The 20,966-nt window shown below is 39.8% G+C and overlaps 2 protein-coding genes across 5 annotated transcripts; one reads left to right on the forward strand and one right to left on the reverse strand.

Annotated features, from left to right (window-relative positions):
• Positions 1-544: 544 nt before the first annotated feature.
• LOC143355559 (uncharacterized) lies at positions 545-20,784 on the forward strand. Of its 2 annotated transcripts, XM_076790470.1 has the most exons (11): positions 545-863; positions 1,114-1,215; positions 1,305-1,706; positions 1,815-2,017; positions 2,320-2,426; positions 2,740-3,146; positions 3,230-3,396; positions 17,847-17,995; positions 18,194-18,245; positions 18,442-18,580; positions 18,673-20,784. In XM_076790470.1, the coding sequence occupies exons 2-11, from the start codon at positions 1,134-1,136 to the stop codon at positions 19,629-19,631; spliced, it is 2,667 nt and encodes an 888-aa protein (XP_076646585.1). In that variant the 5' UTR covers positions 545-863; positions 1,114-1,133; the 3' UTR covers positions 19,632-20,784. The 2 variants fall into 2 exon arrangements, with proteins under 2 accessions (XP_076646585.1, XP_076646584.1); XM_076790469.1 differs by having other exon boundaries at positions 1,305-2,017.
• LOC143355563 (uncharacterized) lies at positions 3,760-16,995 on the reverse strand. 3 transcript variants are annotated; one of them, XM_076790477.1, is made up of 5 exons: positions 15,760-16,995; positions 6,620-6,881; positions 6,182-6,409; positions 5,484-5,626; positions 3,760-4,967 (listed from the first exon to the last, which is right to left on the reverse strand). In XM_076790477.1, the coding sequence occupies exons 2-5, from the start codon at positions 6,879-6,881 to the stop codon at positions 4,668-4,670; spliced, it is 933 nt and encodes a 310-aa protein (XP_076646592.1). In that variant the 5' UTR covers positions 15,760-16,995; the 3' UTR covers positions 3,760-4,667. The 3 variants fall into 3 exon arrangements, with proteins under 3 accessions (XP_076646592.1, XP_076646591.1, XP_076646593.1); XM_076790476.1 differs by lacking the exon at positions 15,760-16,995 and adding an exon at positions 8,123-9,823; XM_076790478.1 differs by lacking the exon at positions 15,760-16,995 and adding an exon at positions 7,694-7,825.
• Positions 20,785-20,966: the final 182 nt, after the last annotated feature.

Here is a 20,966-nt window from a genome sequence, read left to right on the forward strand (position 1 = left end):
ACAGAGATCCTATCTGATTGGGTGATTGGTATACTCTGGTCAGGATAGACCCCATTACCATTTTCGTGTCACATCCTGTATTACCAACTGGAACTAAAATCTGCTGGCAGCGTCGTTAGTGGTAGGAATTAAAATTAAAAATAGCTATATATAGTCACTGCAGCCTTGCGAATACAATAGAATATTGTTTTCTAAAACGCTTTAACGATTTCAAATACTAATTTCGATTATTATTAGTTAAACTTTATGTTGCTATAAAATAAATTTTATATAATTAGTTTATTATTGTTAGATCATAATTGTTCAATAATTTATCAACGTTTTTGAACTGGAAATTATTCATAACTCGATCCAATATGTTATCAGGAGTGGACGGTCAATTATTAGTCAATTTCAAAAATAATTTGCAATTTATTTTTGTGAAATTATTGTATATTTCTGCTAGATCCATAGTAACCAATCACTGCTCACTGTGATAGATCAGATTTCTTGCTCTCCTGCATGTATTAATCTAGTGAAGTTACAGTTCATGGAAATATGCAGCACGCGTAAATCGGTTCCCCTTCCATAATCTATTTTCCCGCGGATTTCGTTATAATTGTGATACTTACAACGATGCTTTCGAACATTTTATTTTTGTGCAAATAGTCTGTTAAATTATAATAATCCCATAGCTGTACATAGTCGAGTAATTTTGTTATCTGTTTGCGTTACGTGCACGATCGATGTTAGTTCCTGGAATTCGTAAATTAGTAGAAGAAATTATTATTTAGGTTAGAAGAATGTGCCATTGACAGATTTCGCTTTTATGTTATCGGCTCCAGTAATGTTGTAAAAACTAGTTAATATCTGGAATTATTTAGGTAAGAAACACAGGGAACTGTCGATATTGTCTTATCTGAATATATGCACTAATGTGTGATTCATATTCGAATCATTCAGTTACTTGTCTACTATTAAAAATTCGTTTTTATACCAATGCATCAAGCTTACCAAATTAGACCCGGTGAAATGTAAAGAGATAAAAACAGCAATAATTATGACAAAATTAATTTTGTAATATTTTTATGGTGTACTAATTAATGTGTTAATAATTACATTTTGTATTTATAGTATTCACAGAGGCATCTGAAATGAAAATGATGGATGTTGATTCGGAAAATGACTGTTGTACAGACGCGATGACTCCTGCCAAGAAAAAGAAGATGAGACAAGGTGAATACATTTAATATTTCATTAAAAAGTAATTAAGAAATTATCATCTATGTGTATTTTATAATTCTTGGATAAACATATTGTTTTAGCGCAATTACCTTTTCAACGAAGTCCTGTGGGGTCCCCGAACGTTATGCAGAACAAAAAGAGAAAATTGTCGTCACCCTCTGTGGAGTGCAAGAATCCCAAGGCAATTAAAATGTCGAAGAAGAGCCCAAGAAAATCAGCGGGTAGTAAAACATTAGACGTTTCGAGCAACAATAAACAAAATACTAAGGACAAGTGTATAGATGTCATAGAAGACACAGACGCAGAGAACTTGAAAGAGAATGCAACTGCGAACAAAGATGAAAGTATAAATAAAAATGCAACCCCAAAACGATTATCGAAGAAGCTGGAGAAGGAAGCACTCAAATCGAGTCCCTTGACAAAGTTCCTTAGAAGTTCCTTGCCTGAAAAGGAAGTACAAGCATCGAAAGATGAATCTGTTGGTAAATATGATTCAAAAGCTGATAACGTGGCTTCACAATCGTGTAACTCGAACCAGGAGATGGAAATGAACGAATCCGAGAGTCCTAACGATGAGTTCTGTATTTCAGTCTTGTCCTCAGATAACGAAGACAAAGACGATCCAGCAGAGTTGGAAGAAAATGTAGAGGAAACGAGTAGAAAAAGTACTAGTTCGAGCGATGTTAAGACTCCTAAGTCCGATAAGCAGAAGCAGAAGAAATTGACGCCGAAGCAACAGGAGAGGAAATTGTTAAGTGCCAAGAAAAAAGAGGAAAAGGAGAGATTGAAAATGGTAAATTATACAGTTCCAGGTGCAAGCATTTTCAGCTGACTGAAGTTTTTAGTTTGTGACATAACAGGGTATGTGCTGAAATTTCTCTCGAAATTTCAAGTCAATCGGTCGAGTTGAACTTGAAATATCATGTCAACCGTTTCAAAAAAAGTGGTTTCGAGAAAAACGTGTTTAAAGATTCAATTATCCTTTTGCACACATATTCTAAAACATTTATACATACTTAAAGAAAATGCAAAAACAGAAAATCGATTTTTTGAAGATAAATACCCCTTAAGTAATATTTTTTCTTAATGTGTTAGGAGAAGGAGAAAAAGCAGGAAGAGGAACGGGAAAATCGGCGGAAAGAGAAGGAGCAGAAGCTGTTGGAGAAGAAGCTGAAGGAACAGAAAAAGCAGCAAGAACTTGAGTACGGAGATCTAGTCCTTTTACTAATATTTTAATACTCTTTTTCTAGATATCTATTAGTCGTAGAAGATTATTATTTTATCGGTACAAAGATACATCCAGAAACTAGAAAAAAATGTATTCATTCTTTTATCATTATTACATCAAGTTGCATACAATTGTTGTTATTCTCTTCGTCAATACATCAGTATAACATTTTGGGAAAGCATTTCTATACTTTTAAAAAATACAATAAAAAAACATCGATTTTTTGGACAAGTTACACGAGAATCTCCCCTTAAAGTTCTTGTAGTAACATTAGTTTATTTTTGTAGACAGAAGCAAAAGGAGAAACAAGCGAAGGAAGAGGAGCGTCGGAAAAGGGAGGAAGAAAAGAGAAAGAAAGAAGAAGAGAAACTAGAAGTGGAGCGCAAGAAGCAGAAAGCTGCCTCGAACTTCACCAGCTTCTTCGTCGCCAAAAAGCAAGAGAAGACCGTCGAGGAAGAGTCTACCAGCAAGGTCCAGAATTTCATGCCTTTCGAGGTCAAGGCGGACATGAAATTGGCTCCCATCTGCAGGAGAACCTTGAACGAAGCGGAGAAAAAAACGCTAGATGAAAATCGCAATGAAGAGACCTCGAAAACAAAGTTGTATCTCAACGGTCTTAGGAATAAGGGAATCATTCCACGAAAGTCGTCGAAAACATGGCCGCTGGAAGCCAAAGACGATGTTATTTTGTTAGGTTAGATTTTTTAAGGGATTATACATCTTTTAAGTAGATTTTTATTTAGTAGTATGTTTTGAGTCGTGTATCTTTGCTCGTAGATGATGATAATGAAGGCAACTCGAATATTGTGAATCAAGACATCGTGATAGAGAAGCAGAGGACCAAATTGCTTCAATTTTCGGAGAACCGACGTCCGCCATATTGGGGAACGTGGAGGAAGCGAAGCCTGAACATTAATCCGAGGAAACCATTTTCGAAGGACGAGGTGAGTCCTGTTAGAATGTTTATTCAGCTTTGTTTTACTGCAGTGTTGCTAGATATTAATGAAAATTTCGGGGAAATAGTTGTTATAATTAAATAAATATTTATGCCAGTGATTATGAAACTGAAGTCATGTCTTCTTTCTTTGAGATATTTAGACTTTTGCATCAGATCTTCAAATCTTCAAAACAGATTTAGATCGAAAGGGATGGTTTACATTGCAAACTTGTGTATTTTTTTAATAAGGAATTTAGCTGCGTAACTTTAAATAATTCATGCGAAAATAGCACTTTTATTTGATTTTACTTTACTCTAGTTAATATGAGAGTTTGATTAAATTTGTGCATATAGTTAAATAAGGGAATCAATGAATGAGCCGAGACATTTTCAACATTATTTATTGTCGCTTCTCAAGACTTGTCATGTGATTTCGTGCAATAGCTCGAGCCATCTTAAAGACAGCATTACAAAAATAATCCGTCTGAATTTCTATTCTCAACATCGTGTCATATTACCCCTAGGAAAAAGCATTCGATTATAGGGATTTTCCCTGTTATTTGTTTCTTCTACTTTTCTTGTAGAACAATTTGTTTTCATTCAAATTGATTCTTATATCAATTTTTATAAAATCTCGCGATTTATTAAATTGCAAATTGTACGATTCATTAAATCTTAGAATTGATATAAATTTAAAGGACTGTTTTCTACGAGAACATGTGAGAATCACGGCACTTATTTTCATTTTCATTCAACCATTTTCGTCTAGGGGTAGTAGTTCAAAATAACCACTAGACTGTGGATTTTTGTGCACAGGTGTTGAATCAAAATTGATCTCATCCTCCAGTGAGTTTAAGATATTGTGGAATAATTTGTTTCATCCCCTAATAAATTGGGAAAAGATTGGTATAATCTCTTAGTGATTTTATCTAGTTTAAGTGCTAAGGATTTCTCAACAAATTTGTTTACAGCAGCAACGATTACAATTCAAAAAAGAACAAGTCATCTGAAGTAACATAGTTCAATCATCTCTTGTAGGATTCTCATTCGAAACAGAATGATGATCTTTCTAAAATATTCATAGTTTTCTACATCAGCCACAAACGCACAAAAATCCACAACCTAATGATATTAGAGAAATAATATCTTCGTTAGTGATGTTCTTGTGTCGTTGAGTCAAGAGGTCATTAATAATTCTCAGTTAAGTACATAGCGTACGGAAGCCACACGTTCTTGGAACGTCTGCTCCTCAACGGCGCGTGCTCTAAAGGAGGTTGGCTAGCTTTCCGTTGGTAAAACGTTCATCTTCCCTCCGCGTAGTCCTCTGCCACCGTGGAACAGCGGATAGGCGTTTTTCCTGTGCACCTTGCGGTGCTTGGCCAGGTGATCGCTACGAGCGAATCGTTTCGAGCACATCTCACAGGGGTACGGTTTCACCCCCGAATGTGACCTTCTATGCCTGGCCAATTCGTCTGATCGACTGAAACGCCATCCACAACCGGCCCACGTGCAGGCGAACGGTTTCTCACCTGTGTGACGACGGAGGTGGGCCTTCAGGTGCGACGCCTTTGCATAGACCTGCAATAAACCAGAATAGAGACTAGTAATATATTTATAAAAGATATACTGGCATTATAGATCAACATGTTGGATGATATGCAGTCATACTTTATGACTAGAATGCGGATTTTTATGCAAAATAAAAATGATCTGTACTAATTGCCAGATACAAGAGCTACGCAGACATTCATTTAATTTCTTAACGGATTTCATACGGGTTTTTACGCAGTCTATTTACGACTTACAAATAAAAGCACTGGCACAGTTAGTCCCATAGGGTGTACATGTAATCATGCAGGGTGTTTATTTTTTGCAAATGGTCAGTTGTTTGGTTTACAATGACGAATACTGTGATTTGTGCTTGGTGGATCCATCTCGCCATTCTGCTTAAAATGTATGAATCTGTTATTAATTTAGAAGGCATTTCAACTGGATTATATTAGGTCAGTGCAAAATTTCGACCGTATTTTAACTGTATTTGTTCTTGGGCACGTTTCGGTTCAAGAAAGTCCATTAGTCCCTGATCTGACGTACCTTCACGCATCCTTGATAAGTGCAAGGGAAGCATCGGTCTTCGGCCGCGTTCGCCAGAGTGCGGTTAGTATAGTCGTGAGTTGCTAGTGCTGCTGCAGCTGCTGATGAGATGAGGTTCTCCTCTAGTTGATTGTTGTTGTAATCTGTAACCATTGGAGCACATCCAAGTTGCTTGTGAATAGAAATCGTTGCATTATATTCCAACTTATGTTAGACTATATTTACAAACTATATTTACGTTTATTTGCAATATGATGAATTTTTCCATCTGAAGACAAATTTAAGGACACGCGAGTTGCAGTCATTGATCAGAAATTCGAAAGTTTATTCAGAATTGTTGCCACCGATTTACTTAACAGAATAAGAAATGTTTTAAAAAGCAACTGCCAGCCAAAAACGACTGCCAGCAACTTTAAAAATTCCGTAAAAATCAAAGTAATTTATTTATCCCCTTGCCCTATGTTAAAATCTTCTAAATATGTATGTTATTCATTTCTGATAAACTGAAATAAAATTCTATTTCTCTGTTATCCATGTTTAACGATTAGTGAAAACATAGGGATACAAACAATATAAATTTTCTTTTTCTTCTAGAAAATTAATAAAGGTGAATCGATGGTCTGTCTCCTCTGAAGCCGACGTTGTCAAATGACCTGTCTTTGGCGATCCTGGTTAATGCAGCACTGCTCGAAACTTACCTACTCCGCTCGTTTCTAAAGTATCCTCGAGTGCTCTCAAATCGATCCCAAGCACCCATAGTGGTTCTTCGCGTTGAAACGTTTGTTCAGGATTTGGCAGAGGCAAGTGTAGGAAGCCCTCGCACCCCTCGGTGCACAATGGTGTCCTCTCCGGAAGTCCCGAGTTCCAACTTTTATCTAGGCACCATTCCAATTCCGAGTCTAACTCGCTCAGCTCGCTCAGACATCCTGCACACATCAAACAACGTTCCATTATGTTTGAAACCATTCGATCGAACCTGTCATAATTTAGATCTAAAATCTCGAAATTGATCTCCTAATAATTTAGGTTTGAAATCTTAGTCGAACTCCTTCTGATTTCAGTTTGAAATCATTGAATTGCACTTTTTCTAATTTAAGTTCGGTACCGTAATTTCTCGCGATTGTGCTAGGGAATACCTGAAGAGGCAGACGTCTGGTTGGCCCACTCGTTCCACAATAGCTTCGTCGGACAGTTCAGTTCCGTGTAACAGTCGGAGGGGTTGACAGCGTTGTTGACGCGGCTGTCAACAGCCTCGGAGTCGTCACTGTGCGGCGTTGTTCTGCAGGATGACACCTCGAAGTCGCATTCCAAGGTGCCAGCGTCCGTGGAGAACAATTGTTGCTCGACGCCTGTGTCTATGCTCAGGCCCAGAGCGGAGAACAACAGCTCGTCTGTCATCTACAAGCAAACAATTTGACAACAATAAGCTTGGATCATGAGCCCGACTTGTGCGTTTGATTAAAATGTTATCTTCCATGCAAAAGTTGGAGGAACTTCGGAAAGTTAATGGAAGTCACGGCGAAGACTGTTTGTTGTGAATTTTGTTGTGGATTAATCGGTGGTCGGCTCGCGATTAAAATTCAATTCTATTTCGAGTTATCTGCGAAAGAAAGACGGCGAAATTTTTGCGCTCTCCCTTGCGCCCGTTCGTTCCGTGACGCGAAATGTTTTCGCGAAGTAATGGGAGATCGAATCGGTGAGCTATTAGTCGCGAATTAGCTTCACAAATGTTGCGTCAGCACATAATTCTTATTGTTTACATACATCATTCTTGTATTTCGAGGATCTGAATTTTCAGAATTTTTTTCTGGCTCGACTGTGAAAGTTAAGCGAACGATTCTTACATAGAATGATTTTGCGGATTCTTCCGGATGCAACGCTTGACTTTGTTTTATAAAATTATACAGTTCGAATATGTTCAAACAATTTTTAAACAGCGTTTGCAATTACAATTTTCGCAGCAGCCATTTTAGTAACTGCAACTTTTCCGATTTTTTAAAGTATTTTAATATGCAATTCGAGCGAATCGATTGAAAATTAATGATCTGAATATCAGACGAAAGAAATATTTCTCGACGATTCCATCTTCTATAAATTAGCCTAGAACAATTTATATTCACGCAGAGATTGTTAATCTGAAGATAACTAGTTGAGAAATGGAAAATCACCCTAAGAAGTCGGTTAAGTTAGCCAGAGAATTGATACGATACCAATACGTGTAATTTCAATTGGCCGAGACTCAGGTGATAGCGGATTATTAATTAACACTTCGTAAAAAGAACAAGTTCGAACGATCCAATTAAATTGTCAGCGTGTCGCAGCCAACTCTATCGACATCGGACGAGACACTGATATTTGATATCAGTATAGAAGCGCCAGCATGATATTATTGGACGCAGCTTCCACCCGGAAGCACCGGATCATACTAATTTTGATTGTGTTTCGAGGTTTCAATGGAAAAATTGTGCTAAAATCGATTGCGCGGCGAAGTTTTGATAGAAGAACTGTCCTATTTTTAAAATAATCAAACCAAAGAAGTTACAAGACTGCTTCTACGCGTCTAATTCTACTCATTTTGGAAAATCGAAGAGTTAAAAGCTTGCAAAGTTCAGCAAAATCGTCGATCAGTATAAACTCACGTCGAACATCGTAGGGTCTTCGATCATCCTCGATGACTTCCGGTGGATTCTGGCAGAGACGTCGATTCGTTCTCGCAGAGCTTTATTAATTTCTCACTTGCAATTATTCCACCATTAGTCACTGTCCCGCCACTATCACTTCTGATTGCCACTGTTACAAGGCTCTCGCTGTTATTATACAATATTAAACAATCTCTGCTTTTCCTTCGGTCATCAACTACGATGCTAAAAATTCTTGCTGAGACACAAATTGCTTCCCGGAAGCAGTTTTCTCGAAAACGAGGACCAAGGATTACTCGATAAATTGTATTCAATTTATAAACATGATGCCACTGATGCAAGGCTCTTGCCGTTATACAATAGTAAACAATTTCTGCTTTTCTTTCAGTCGTTAATTGGAATGCTAAAAATTCTTGCCGAGAGCTATTTCCATCGAAAGATGAAGAAGAAGTTACACAGAGGCGACCTTCCCTCAATTTATAAAAATGATCTGGGCCCACCGAGTGAAATTAGGCATCCACTCTCAGTCTACAGGTTGTTAGTGCAATCTCCCAGAAATGGCAAATGGAAATGACCATTCTATGAACCAACTATCAAGTTTCTAAATGCTACAACCTCTGCATACCCTGAAGACGATCGACACAAACACAGACATAGTCTGCTAGATTTGTACTATTGCTTGTTTCCTCTGGAGTTTCTTTTCTCTGCATTCACTTTTTTCCTCCTCCTATTTTTTCCTTTATCCTGATAACCTTCTCTGGGTCTTCTGCTACATTTATCCTCCTACTCTAACAACCGACAACTCGATTCACTACTAGATTTCTAGTAGTATCGATTGGTTGCTTCTGCAATCCTCTCTTCCCCAAATTCTTATTTTGAAACTATAAATCCCTGACGCAATGGACTATAATAGTGTACACATATACCGGAAGTGTGGACACAGTTTCGCAATAATTTGACAAATTCCTAAAGAAAACGTAGCGAGTCTGTAGCAACAAGGGTGGCCCCTGTCTCTCGCAGCTGCTTCAGACAATTCTGTTCTCGCACGAAGATCTGCGCACCAAGGATCATCAAGCCCGTCGACTCACACTTGTACTAGACCTCAAGGAACAGTCTTCAACGATAGACTTGAACAGTGGATTTGAACGTCGATTGTTCACTGTCCGCTGCCAACCCAGCTGAAGGCTTTCGAACAGTCGGAGGAGCGTTTGCGCTCAGCCCTGTTGCGGGACCGGGTTGTTTCGTGTTCGAGGGACTGTCGGAGACTGTTCTGGGGCCAGAAGACGCGTTACGATCCGTGGTGACAAGCAACGGCACACGGTTCGGGAGATAATCGAGGCTGTGCCATCCGGCGCCGTCACCGTCGCTCGTCCCATGGGACCCGCCGATCCCAGAACACCGTCAGACCCGCCAGCGAATCGGCTTCCTGGCTAATTGCTGACGGTTTCGCTCGCTTATTTACGATACCAGCCATCCCCGATAATCCGTTCTCTCTCGCGAGATTTCTGCGAGACAGTGACGCCGAGTGAATTCGCGAACCGAAACGGTCCTCCCGTTCGTTGCCATAACGCAATTACCCGGCAGCACGTGGCCACTCGGATCCTCGTCGCGCTCTTCCCGCGGGCTTTTTTGCCGGAGCTGTTGCAACCTTTTGCAAACCGATTCGGACGATCTCGTTTTTTCGGCGAGCAGATTTTTGGCCCGTTTGCTGAGGCACGTCTCAGTCTCAACTCGCGCGGTTTTATTTCTAGATCTTCTTTTTGCGAGATAAAAATTGTCTGCATAATACGTCCAAAATAATACGATAGTATATTAAAATTTTTAGGATATTTTCGCTATCTTCATTTTGATCCATCTTGTTGCGCAGATCGTGGAAAAAACTGATATAACTTTTTTGCTGCGAATGATTTTTTAACGGAACGTTTAGGAGCACGTTCGTGACGATCTTCCGATTAAAATGATACCCCACATGGTACAGTTCGGTATTATACGCAGTATTATATTATAGTATTGTATTATTTTATATTATACACGACATACTGAATTCGAAATCCACGTGACTTTCCATTCATGCGGAGCCATCACGGTACAGGTCATTGGATTTATTATGTACACTTGTCAGGTATATCTTATCGCTAATACGAAACGGCAAACAATTCTTAACTGAAAGAAGCGTTTATAACAAAGCTGAAATTCATTAACGAAAATATGCAAATAATCTTAGCTGAGGATTAACACCGGAGAAACAATACTAGCTCACGACAGAAAATATTAAGCTAACATTAAGTAGAGTAAAGGACCCAATTACTGTGGGGGTAGCAATTACTGTGCCTATATTAATTACACTTATTTTTGAATATTAAATTCTTTTCATTAAAATCAGTCAATACATATGTATAAATCTCTTTTTTAATGTTCATTATACTCTAAAAATAAGTATAATTAATATAGGGACAGTAATCGGTACCCCCACAGTAATTGGGTCCCTTACTCTATATGTTTTCGGACTGAAGAAACTCAGGTGTTCAGATTCGACTTTCAGTTGATTGATAGTTCACCAGTGATGGTTGTTGTACGAAGTATTTTGCACAGAGTGCAGATTTCTCGAGAATGTATCAATGGAACGTCCGCAGAATGCAATGGCTTTGACCTACAGCGACAAGAAGGAGCAGATAGTGCTCGAAGTCAGTGGCACTGACAGCCGAAACTGTCATAGTACTTTTATCCGTGTCGAGGGAAGCTGACCTTAGATATCATGCTTCGCGTTCGATTCAACGGACGAGAACACGCGAGAATCGCGACGACCTCATTCTTCGATCGTGGATCAGCTAGGAAATCTGTCGGAATGATTCGTTGGGCTGTGTAATTTGCAAGAGATCCAAATTTTTGTGAACAATTACGGTCGTGCGTCGATACTTTATTATTTCTAATGATTTTTTTTTGTGAACCTTCTATCAGCATGTTCGTGAAATTTTTCTGATTGAAACGACACCCCACATGATACAGTTTGGATTTTATTTGCTTGTTTAATCTACGATATAGTAGAACGTCTATTATCCGAACTATTTAAGGAGACTATCTGTTCGGATTCTAAGGGGATTCTCTATTCGGATAATAGAACACTTATCTAGCTACTGGTTAAATATTTACTGATTTGCAATATAAAACTTTTTGTAGATGGATCGCGTTAGGTTGATCGCGGTTCGGATAATCGAGGTTGTAGTAAATCGTGGATTAAACGAGCAATTACGGTTCAAACTGTATCGTGCTTGGGCTTATTTTAATCAGAAAAATGTCACGGCTACGATGGTAAAAATTTCATAAAGAAATAATTACAAAATAAAAGATATGTAACATTTTTTATCAATTTTCCACTTCTCGGCGATCGAATTTCCAGGCTCTTCAGAATTTTTAGAGACAGTTACGTCTCATAATATTTACTATAGAATACGGTAAATAATATAATGGACGTTTTAAACAATCATTTCGCTAATTTTTAATAAATTTAAGTTTGATATTTCTCGCGAAAATGATCTTGGAGAGAGTGAGAAAGAATGAACTTTTTAACGGAAACGAAGATAGACTTCACGCAGTCAATCAGACAGATAAAAGAAAACGATTGATCGATGTCGACGTGCAGTGGTCTGTTTTTCATAATCCATAATCTGTTCTTCATATCCATTAGCGTCGTTTTACCATGAGCAGGATTTGAGCTGATTATAGTCTTATGACATACGAGCAGAGCATTCGTAGTGAAACTTCATCCCTTCTAGAATTCTTGATTCCTTTATTTATTTTGTAATAATTAATCTTTTATAACTGTTAACGAAACCGCTGCTATTCATTCGCTTATTAGGAAAAGACACATTGTGCAAAGTTCAATTTTTCAATTTCAGAGGGTTGCAACCCTTGGAAGCGTAATTTTGCATAAATATTCCCTATCTATTTGCATATCAAAGTTCTGCAAAAAATTTGTCGTATTACAGTTGTTAAAATACGTATTTAGCAAGTTTCCCCGATTTCTCAATTGAAAGTCTCATTTTAAAAAATAATAAAAATACCATAAAATTCGGAAGCGTCCATCTTACTTCCAAAACCTAGAAAAAAATTATTCATCGATCATTTTGCAATACATTCTGGAATTTTTCATCGATTGAAACTCCCATTTAAACGGGTAATAAAAATACTATAAAATTTGGAAGAGTCCAACTTTTTTGAAATTATTTCTCAATCTAAATTTGCAACAATCATCGTCACCGGTTGCCGGAGCTCTACCTGCTCTCGTAGAAGATTGATTAAAGGATCCGCTCCACGGACAACGAGATTGTTAAAGCTGTTTAATTAATGGCAGAGTCGGTATCGCTGCTCGCAAATTGAATCGCGAGCTCTCTTTATCGGCGCGAGCAAGTGACGCAACGATCCCGCGATTCATAAATCTCCGCGGAGGGTAGATAGAGCAATCATCGTCGAGAAAAAATGAATTTTTTCGATTTCGATTAAACGGTACGGGGAACAGTTTCAACCGGCGAGAGCTGTCTTCAATCGCGTCATTATTAGATAAACGTCCTATCGCTGAATTTCGAGGAAAACGATTCGCGATTCGACGTGTTCGCCGAGCCAAAAATTTATCGTTGACGCACGCAATTTAGATAGTTGTAACTATACGACACAATGGAATCGTATACTTCGTTGGAAATACTACTCAAGATTTCCTATTTGTTATTTAGACGGTATTCTGGTTTTGAATTTTCAAAAAATCAATCTTAAACAAAAAAACTAACAATCAGATTGAATTTTTATGAACACTATTCTAAACATATTAGAAACATATAAAGACTGATTATAAACATTGCATGTCACCATCAAAATTGTAGGTCTGAATAAATAATTAAATTCAATTTGATCAGATCTCCCACAATTTTTATTATCATTTGTACTTTGTTTGCATAAATGCGTGAAAGTGTTATTGGACAGGGGATCTTTATGCAAAATAAAAATTGTTTCCATCGATTACAATGAACAGGAGCGAAACAGAACATTCTTTCTTTAATGATTGTGATAAGCTCAGACGAATAGATAAATTCTTTTAATTTATCTCCTGCTCTAAATTTCACTTCTAATTTTTTATCATAAATGCATCAAAGTGAGCTACGACGAACTGGAGTGAAATAAAAATTTATTTCGTTTCTAACGTGTTTGATACGTTAAAAATAATGCCGGTAACAATGTTTCTAAATTCTTCTGTTTTTACTGCTTTAAATTGAACCCGCTCGCTTTTTACCATAAATGCACAAAACCCGCGGTCTGCTTACCGTTTTTCAAAATGGGCCTGTTCGCCTAATCTTGCAATTAGAGATAAGTAACGAGAGGCATCGGTTTTCACCGTAATACCACCAAACGCAGTATCCAGAAGTGGCCGGGGGACCCGAGCGAGCAGCAAACCTAACTGAGAGAGTCATCCCCAGAGTTTTTTCCTCGGAGGTGTGTTAAGCGTTTGTTAATCGCGGCGAGCCGGTGGCAGGAGCGTATAGAGCGGCCATAAAACGCGTAACCGATTCGGGAATAAATCAATGGTGGCGCACGGGGAGATCCCGTGGATCTCTCAACTAACGGTGTGCACGAGGAGGAGCACCGAGCATAATCTTAATGGGGCATAAAACAGCCATTACAGATGGCCCGGCGGGTGACAACACGTTGTAAATAATGTATACGCCGGGTTCTTCGCCAGGCACCGCCATCCTTTTCGACGTGTGGTTTACGCGTCGCGTTACAAAACCGATAACTGCGCTTCCCCCGACGCGACGACGGTCCCCGGTGCATCTCTCCAGACGTTGCACGCGTTTCCACGCGGCGCATCCCGGTGCATCGCGGCGGCATCGTCAGATCGTCCCTCGTGATTAATGTGAAATCTTTTCCAGCTGACGATGGACAAAACTCAAAACTTTCACGTTGCTATTCAAATCCTTGGGAGAATAAATTATATAATTATATTAAATTATTCGTAGATCTATTCAATTGCATTCCGTGCCACTACTTTTCGCCATTTTAAGAATAAATATCTTAATTTTATCTTTAAATTTTTATTTAGAAACGCTACGAACTCTCGGGTTCCAGCCCAATATCATGAGAATTTGGGAACTTCGAAGTATTATTTTTCAACTCAATTATAATGCTCAAAGAAGGAATAAACACTTTACTTGGCTCCTGTTCTTCGCAACAGATGCAGACAAATTTTTATTGTACACGGAGATACGCAGTCTAGTTTATTATCAATTTATTAAAATTGTTGGAGGTATTAGGGGTACCCATAAGTAATCAATTATTTGCAAAGAATTTGTTTGTTTTGCCTTTAGTTCTGTACCGATCGTTGAAACACGTATTCTTTTATAGTTTTCGGTAAAGCAGCCCGTGTTCTAAATATTCTAAGAAGTATAATTTTCTTTTCAACCCTGTAATAAAATGGCGGCGTCCGTACCTTCCGAGGATCATATTCGTAATTGCATACTTTTTCATTTTCATTGAAATGCAACGGTAACAACAAAGAAAATTTGCGATGTTTATGGAGACGTATCGAAGGTCAACAAGTGTCAACGTTGGTTCAGAAGGTTTGCTGCTGGTGATCATGATCTCTCTGACAGGCCTCGAAGTGGACGACCAGTTGAATTTGATAACGACACCCTAAAATCTCTAGTGGAAGCTGACCCAAAATTAAGTATAGAAGAATTATCGAGAAGCCTTGGGTCCACAGGGTCAACTATACAAAGGCACCTACGCGAAATGGGAAATGCATATAGGCAAGGAATATGGGTACCGAATCAATTATCTGAGACCAACAAGAATATTCGTAGATCAATTTGCACTTCATTGCTATCCAGATTTCGTAGAGATCCATTTCTTAGCAGAATCGTTACCGGAGATGAAAAATGGATTCTTTATGATAACATAAATCGTTCCAAGCAATGGTTTTCTGCAAATCAAACCGCAATATCAACCCCTAAACCTAGCTTATCACTTGGGAAGGTGTGACTGTGCATTTGGTGGGACTGCCGTGGCATAATTCACTTTGAGTTGTTGAAACCTGGAGAAACAGTTACTGCTGAGTTGTATTGTCAGCAATTACAACGCCGGTATTCAGAACTATTGAAAAAGCGGGCATCTTTAGTCCACAGAAAAGGTGCAATACTGCAAATTGACAATGCCCGGCCCCGTACAGCGAAACTCACTCAGGAAAAAATCAAAGAATTGCAATGGGAAGTTTCACCGCACCCCCGTACTCACCGGATATTGCTCCCTCTAATCTTTTCAGATCTCTGGCGCATTATTTAAGAAATAAAACATTCTGTAGAAGATGTTAGGAGGCACCTTGAGTCATATTTTACTTCACGAATCCTGGATTTCTATAATTAGGGGATTGAAAATTTGGAGGAAAATTGTCCTAGATAATCATGGAGATTATATAATAAATTCAGAAATAAAAACCTGAATTTACTACAAAGTTTGTTCCAGATTTCAAAATAATCGATTACTTATGGGCCCCCCTAATAGAAACGAGTATTTGGCCCCAGTCGGTCGCAATTGATGCAAACAATTTTTATTTTCTTTACAAAACCGCAGTCTACTTAATTACGTTTACCTACCTCTTCGTCGCTGCCAAAAGCTGCTCAACTGGTCCCCAGGCTAGGGCTCCGGGGCCCTTTCCCTCCGTAGCGGCGCGTCCGGTTTTCCGCGTGGCGTCTCGCCGCGGACACGCCAATAATAAATTAATGTCTCGGTCGCGTCTCGTAATTGATGCCCGCGCGGGGATGAAATCGACGTTGATTTATCGAACAAAAGAATCGGCCGGCGTCCGCCACAAAAGAGAAAACCCCCGACGATTTATCGACTTTCCTCGAACGAGGCTCCCCTCAGCGGACCCTAATTTCTCACGCGAGTCGAAAATCTCGCGATCTTCTTGCTCGATCCAAAATCACGGTCCCTCGATCCGTCGCCGTTTATCGTTTTGCAATTTCGAGTCGAGCCGCGATATCGCTTTAAATAGATCGGTTAAAATAGCTACAAACACAAGCTACCAAGTTGCACTTATCGAACGGGCGGCCTCCGCGCCTCGATTTCTCGATTTAATCCTGCAGTTAGACCACTAGATCAGGAGCTCGGTCACTCCTTGCGTCCACTAGAGAGACGGCTTCAAATTCGTCCGAAATTTTTTCGTTTCAGTCTCGAGGGCACAGAGATCCATCTGATATTTTAGAGATCGATTTTTACTTGAATTTACCGCGAACGGGAGCTGTTCTGATTAGGCCAAATCCTGGGATAGTCGAAGACTCCTTGTGCCCGCTAGGGAGAGGGCTTCTGGGATTTTCGGTTCAGCTTCGGTCTAGAAAATTGATCCGAAATTTTTCGGTTTCAGCCTCGGGGGCACAAGATCCATCTGATTTTGTAGAGAGCTCGAATTTTACTTGAATTTTATTTGAATATACTCGATTTTTCAATTTCCGGTTCGGAGCACAAGATTAAAACGATTTCACACGAATCTATTGTACACAAAGTACATTGCACAGTTCGTTGTGCCTCGATGATTTAATTTTCATCCCCTGAGACACAATTCCAGGGACAAGTCGTCAAATTCGAATCTGAATCGAATCCAGTCCCCGATCGCTAGGGCTTTGTCAAGTGACCACAGCCTGGAACATCCGTAGAAGCTCAAGTTTGGCACACTTCGCGCTCGAATCTCATTTCACCGTGCTTTCGATTTTCCGATCGGGTTTTTTTTCCCTAGCTGCGACGGAAGCGATTTTCGCGTTTCTCGAATCCGGACCGGCTCGCGGAGAGAGCATCTACATTTTGCCCGTATTGCTCCGTGACTAACAGAAGAGACCACAATTATCACCCGTCAAGGAAGTCGCGTCTGATACCGACGTCCTGCTTAATCATGCCAGACTCCAGTGAAATCCAGTGGCCGTGATCGCAACTAAAATAAACTGTGTGGAAAACGGATGATAACGCGGCCGTACGGACCGTCCTCCTCGCACGAATCGCCGATCTCGCTACACTACCGTTCAAAAGTACCCTAACTGACCCGTGACACTCTCAGACATTCGTCTTTTCGAATTCTAACTCGAGCTTTGGACCTCTGCCTTTATCTAGGATCTTTTAAAAATAGATTTCCAGTAGCTGAATGCGGATTTTTGCACGTTTCAGTGGAAATGAAGTTTTGGAGGAAACTGCTCGGAATTTTTGAGTTTGGAGCATTTTTGTGCTTTGGCGGGGATTGCCATGCGGTTCTGATTTATGGGGAATTGTTCTGGGGACTTTTCTGAACAAGATGACACAGTTTAATGTTAGATTATGTGTTTCATCTGAATTGTTTCAGGGGAAATGAATTTTTGGAGGAAGGGGCTCGGAATTTTTGAGTTTGGAGCATTTTTGTGCTTTGGCGGGGATTGCTATGCGGTTCTGATTTATGGGGAATTGTTCTGGGGACTTTTCTGATTAAGATGACATAGTTTAATGTTAGATTATGTGTTTTATCTGAGGACTTTATGCATTCATAAAAATATGAAGCACTGAACTGTAAAAACGTCAAGATAGAACAAAATGTTTTTGTCACGTTTTGATGAGGAATAAAAATTATTGATTCATGCGACTTTAAGCCGTACGGAGGGTCGGAAGATTTTTAAATATGAGCCAAGGATGGAAACTTAATATTTGTTTATTATTTTTGCAGAAATGGTTCAACTACGAGGTAGACTCGGACGACGAATGGGAAGAAGAGGAGCCAGGCGAGTCCCTGCGTGGTTCTGATGACGAAAAAGATGAAGAAAATCCGGATGACGATGAGTATGACGTGGACAACGAGTTTATGGTTCCCCATGGGTAAGTCTTGCCTATTATTATTAAATATTTCAAATTGCTATCGATGACAGGCAAACACACAAAAGAAAAATATTATAACGTTTGAACGAAAAAACAACAAAGCAAATCGTTTTGGTACCTTGTATCTTAGTAGCATTTGTTGATAAAAATTGTTATTGGCATGTAATCAATGTTGTTGTTCTTTTTGTCATAATATAGATACTTATCCGATGAGGAACTTCGGGCTGACGAAGAAGATAAAGAGGACATGGTAAGTGCATAAAAAAGGTTTCTTTGGAAGATTATCTGTGTACACTGCCGCCCAAAAGTTTTGGGACGCTTACATGTTTCTGGATATTTTCTATATATTTTACAAACGTAAAGTAAACGTCTGTTATAAAAAGACTGTTCGATGCTAATGTTCGTTGTCAGCATTCGACTGATTTTTGTCTATGATCATTTTACAGACACCAGAAACACAGAAGTTCAAGCTGAAAGTGTTGGGCGAACAGTTCGAATCGGAGAGGAACACAAAGACGTCGAAACTGAAGCCGAAAATTGTTGGTTTCGTTTGGAGAGGGCCGGGAAACTCGTTCTCCGAAAACGGTGAGTGTTCAGCTTCGAAATTGACGTCGAGTCTGAGGGGATCAAACCCACCCCAAGCGAGGTATAATCAACAAGCGAACTTCTGATTCCAGTGCCCCCAAGGACAAGGGACTTCCTCACATCTCGCGAGGCCTGGGTGCGTCAGGTCCCAGTGTCCTTGCCTACGTCATTCGAGACCGATACGGGCATCGAATGCGGCACGCCCACGCATCAGTCAGCCTCTAGATCCTCCAAGAAATCACGTTTCCCATCGGAAGCTATGCCCGAGCTGATTCGCCTGCTGCATGGTAACCCCCGCAGCAGAAGGTTCCTGGTGAGAGAGTTTATCACGTTCTGGAACAAGAAGTACAAGCCCTGGGAGAACCAGATCTCGAAGGTCAGTCTAATGAACAAGATCCGCGAGATTGCCAAGTGGATGGCGTGCCCCGAAGAGGGTCCCATGCACTTAAAGCCTTGCTGGTATGTTTCTGAAGACGTACGGAAACAACACCTTGAAGAGGACGTCCAGTTACCCAACCAGTGGTCCTACAATCTTGCCTCGACGAGGAAACGCGACCTTCCGGAGGTCGAGGAGAAGGAAGATGAAAAGGACAAGGAGAAGAAGAACGTGCCATTGATCACACAGTTCACCAAAAAGATCACGCAAGAGGAGATGAAGAAGCAACTGACCGCTTCGCCTGGCCCAGCCTCTCCTCACAGCAAACCTGCCAAGAAGAGGGCGACCTTGATATCCGTTGCTAGAGGAGAGCAGTTTCCTAAAATTGCTAAAGAGAGTCCTGTGAAGAGGAAGAAACATGAGGATATAAAAGCTGAAGAAGATGAAGATGACGACGATGTTATTGTCATAGAAGAGCCGACGGAAAATCGAACGGTGACACCGGAAAAGTTAGAGAAAGAGAACAAACAGGCTACTCCGCTGGCAAAAGGAAGTCAGAAGAAGAGGAAGTCCGCCCCGAAGAAACTGAAGACCAGCAACAAGAAGAAGAAAACAACGAAGCAGAGTGCGGGAAAAGCTGCAGCGAGCTCGATGGACGTCGAGGTTATCGATTGAGGAGACGAAGGATCGGATTGTACAAATTTTTGTACCAGGGAAAAACGAAAATAGAAAAAACGAGTAGCGAATTTGTGATAAATGAGTAGCACTATTCGGTTTCAAATTGCGAATGGGCTTCTCCGTGGTCGTTTATTTAAATACGGATAGAAATGTGTACAATGTCCTGTTTGTGGCCTGTATACGCGATACTATTGTTATGTCACTGTTACTGTCGAGGAGGTGTAGACTGTTTCGATATTTCTTGCTAGATATATCTATATGTTTTGCCTAAATGTATCGTGCCGGTTTACTACGAGTTTATGTGGGTCGAACGGCAAGAATTATTTGCGCGAGGAGAGTTCGGTTCGAACATGTTGCCTGGAAAATGTTTTTTGAGATGATGGGGTGTTGAGAAAATTTATACTACCGCGTAGAATACTGTTTTTATACTACGCTTACTCTATTTTTGTAGTCCGAACCGTAGGACCCGATACACATCTGATATTTATTAGAGTTAACAGCGGTTATGATGTATATTGTAATGTACCATATCGCCGATCGTTTTAATTGCTGTGTGACAGGTAATTGAATGCGGACGATCGATAATAAGGTTGCTTGATTCTGTACTCCGCTAATTGTTTCGAGCAACGACGTCTGAATCTGCGTTTAGAACAAGTCGACGAACCTCTACAGTATTTTAGATTGACATTGTTATGCTACTTAATCGGACGTTTTCGAAATCTGGTCGTTTCGCGAGTAATGTCGAGTTGTTTTAAATGGCAGACCGATGACATTCCAGTTGAAGTTGAAGAGAGTGTTGGTGCTCGAGCGTTGTTGGGAGAAGAAAGGTGGTCGGTTGGGAGTCGAAAATACTCTGCTTTTTTTTTCGTTCGGAATAAATCAGTAAATACATTTCACACCGCTGTTGTTTCGAAGTCTGTTGAGCCTGCTGTTCAGAGCAAAAGCTTTACGAGCGTCAATTAGACGTACGTGTAATTAGAAGTCGAAAGAGAGAGCTCGCGACGTGTCCGTTGGCGAAAAAGAATCTCGCGGGGAAACGGGAGTAGCGAGTTTAAGTGCCTGAGCCGTCGTCAACTGAAAACAATCATACTTTTATAATACAAATTAGTGAATAAATCTCAGAATATCTATACAATCTCTGTGTTCACTCCTGTCCCACTGGTTTCGATTAGTTGATAGCAGCTAAGCTTGTTAAAATATTATTGAAATCATTCAGGGAATTCTGTGTAACCCCAGATTATTGGCTAATTAAAATTCCTTAAGTCTACTATGCTTACGTTTCCTGCATGTAACATTTAGAGAAACGTGGATTTCTTTACAATCGTTCCAAAT

This window comes from Halictus rubicundus, chromosome 7, assembly GCF_050948215.1.
Source record: "Halictus rubicundus isolate RS-2024b chromosome 7, iyHalRubi1_principal, whole genome shotgun sequence".
In the NCBI taxonomy this organism is placed as follows: domain Eukaryota; kingdom Metazoa; phylum Arthropoda; class Insecta; order Hymenoptera; family Halictidae; genus Halictus; species Halictus rubicundus.

Coding starts and splice junctions, on each gene's coding strand:
- LOC143355559 (XM_076790469.1), top strand. CDS start 1,134: ATGAAAATGATGGATGTTGATTCGGAAAATGACTGTTGTACAGACGCG. Junction 2,427..2,739: donor AAAAAGCAGCAAGAACTTGA/GTACGGAGATCT, acceptor TTATTTTTGTAG/ACAGAAGCAAAAGGAGAAAC. Junction 18,581..18,672: donor AAACTCGTTCTCCGAAAACG/GTGAGTGTTCAG, acceptor TTCTGATTCCAG/TGCCCCCAAGGACAAGGGAC.
- LOC143355563 (XM_076790476.1), bottom strand. CDS start 8,149: ATGATCGAAGACCCTACGATGTTCGAC. Junction 6,410..6,619: donor CCAGACGTCTGCCTCTTCAG/GTATTCCCTAGC, acceptor TGATGTGTGCAG/GATGTCTGAGCGAGCTGAGC. Junction 5,627..6,181: donor TTTAGAAACGAGCGGAGTAG/GTAAGTTTCGAG, acceptor CAATGGTTACAG/ATTACAACAACAATCAACTA.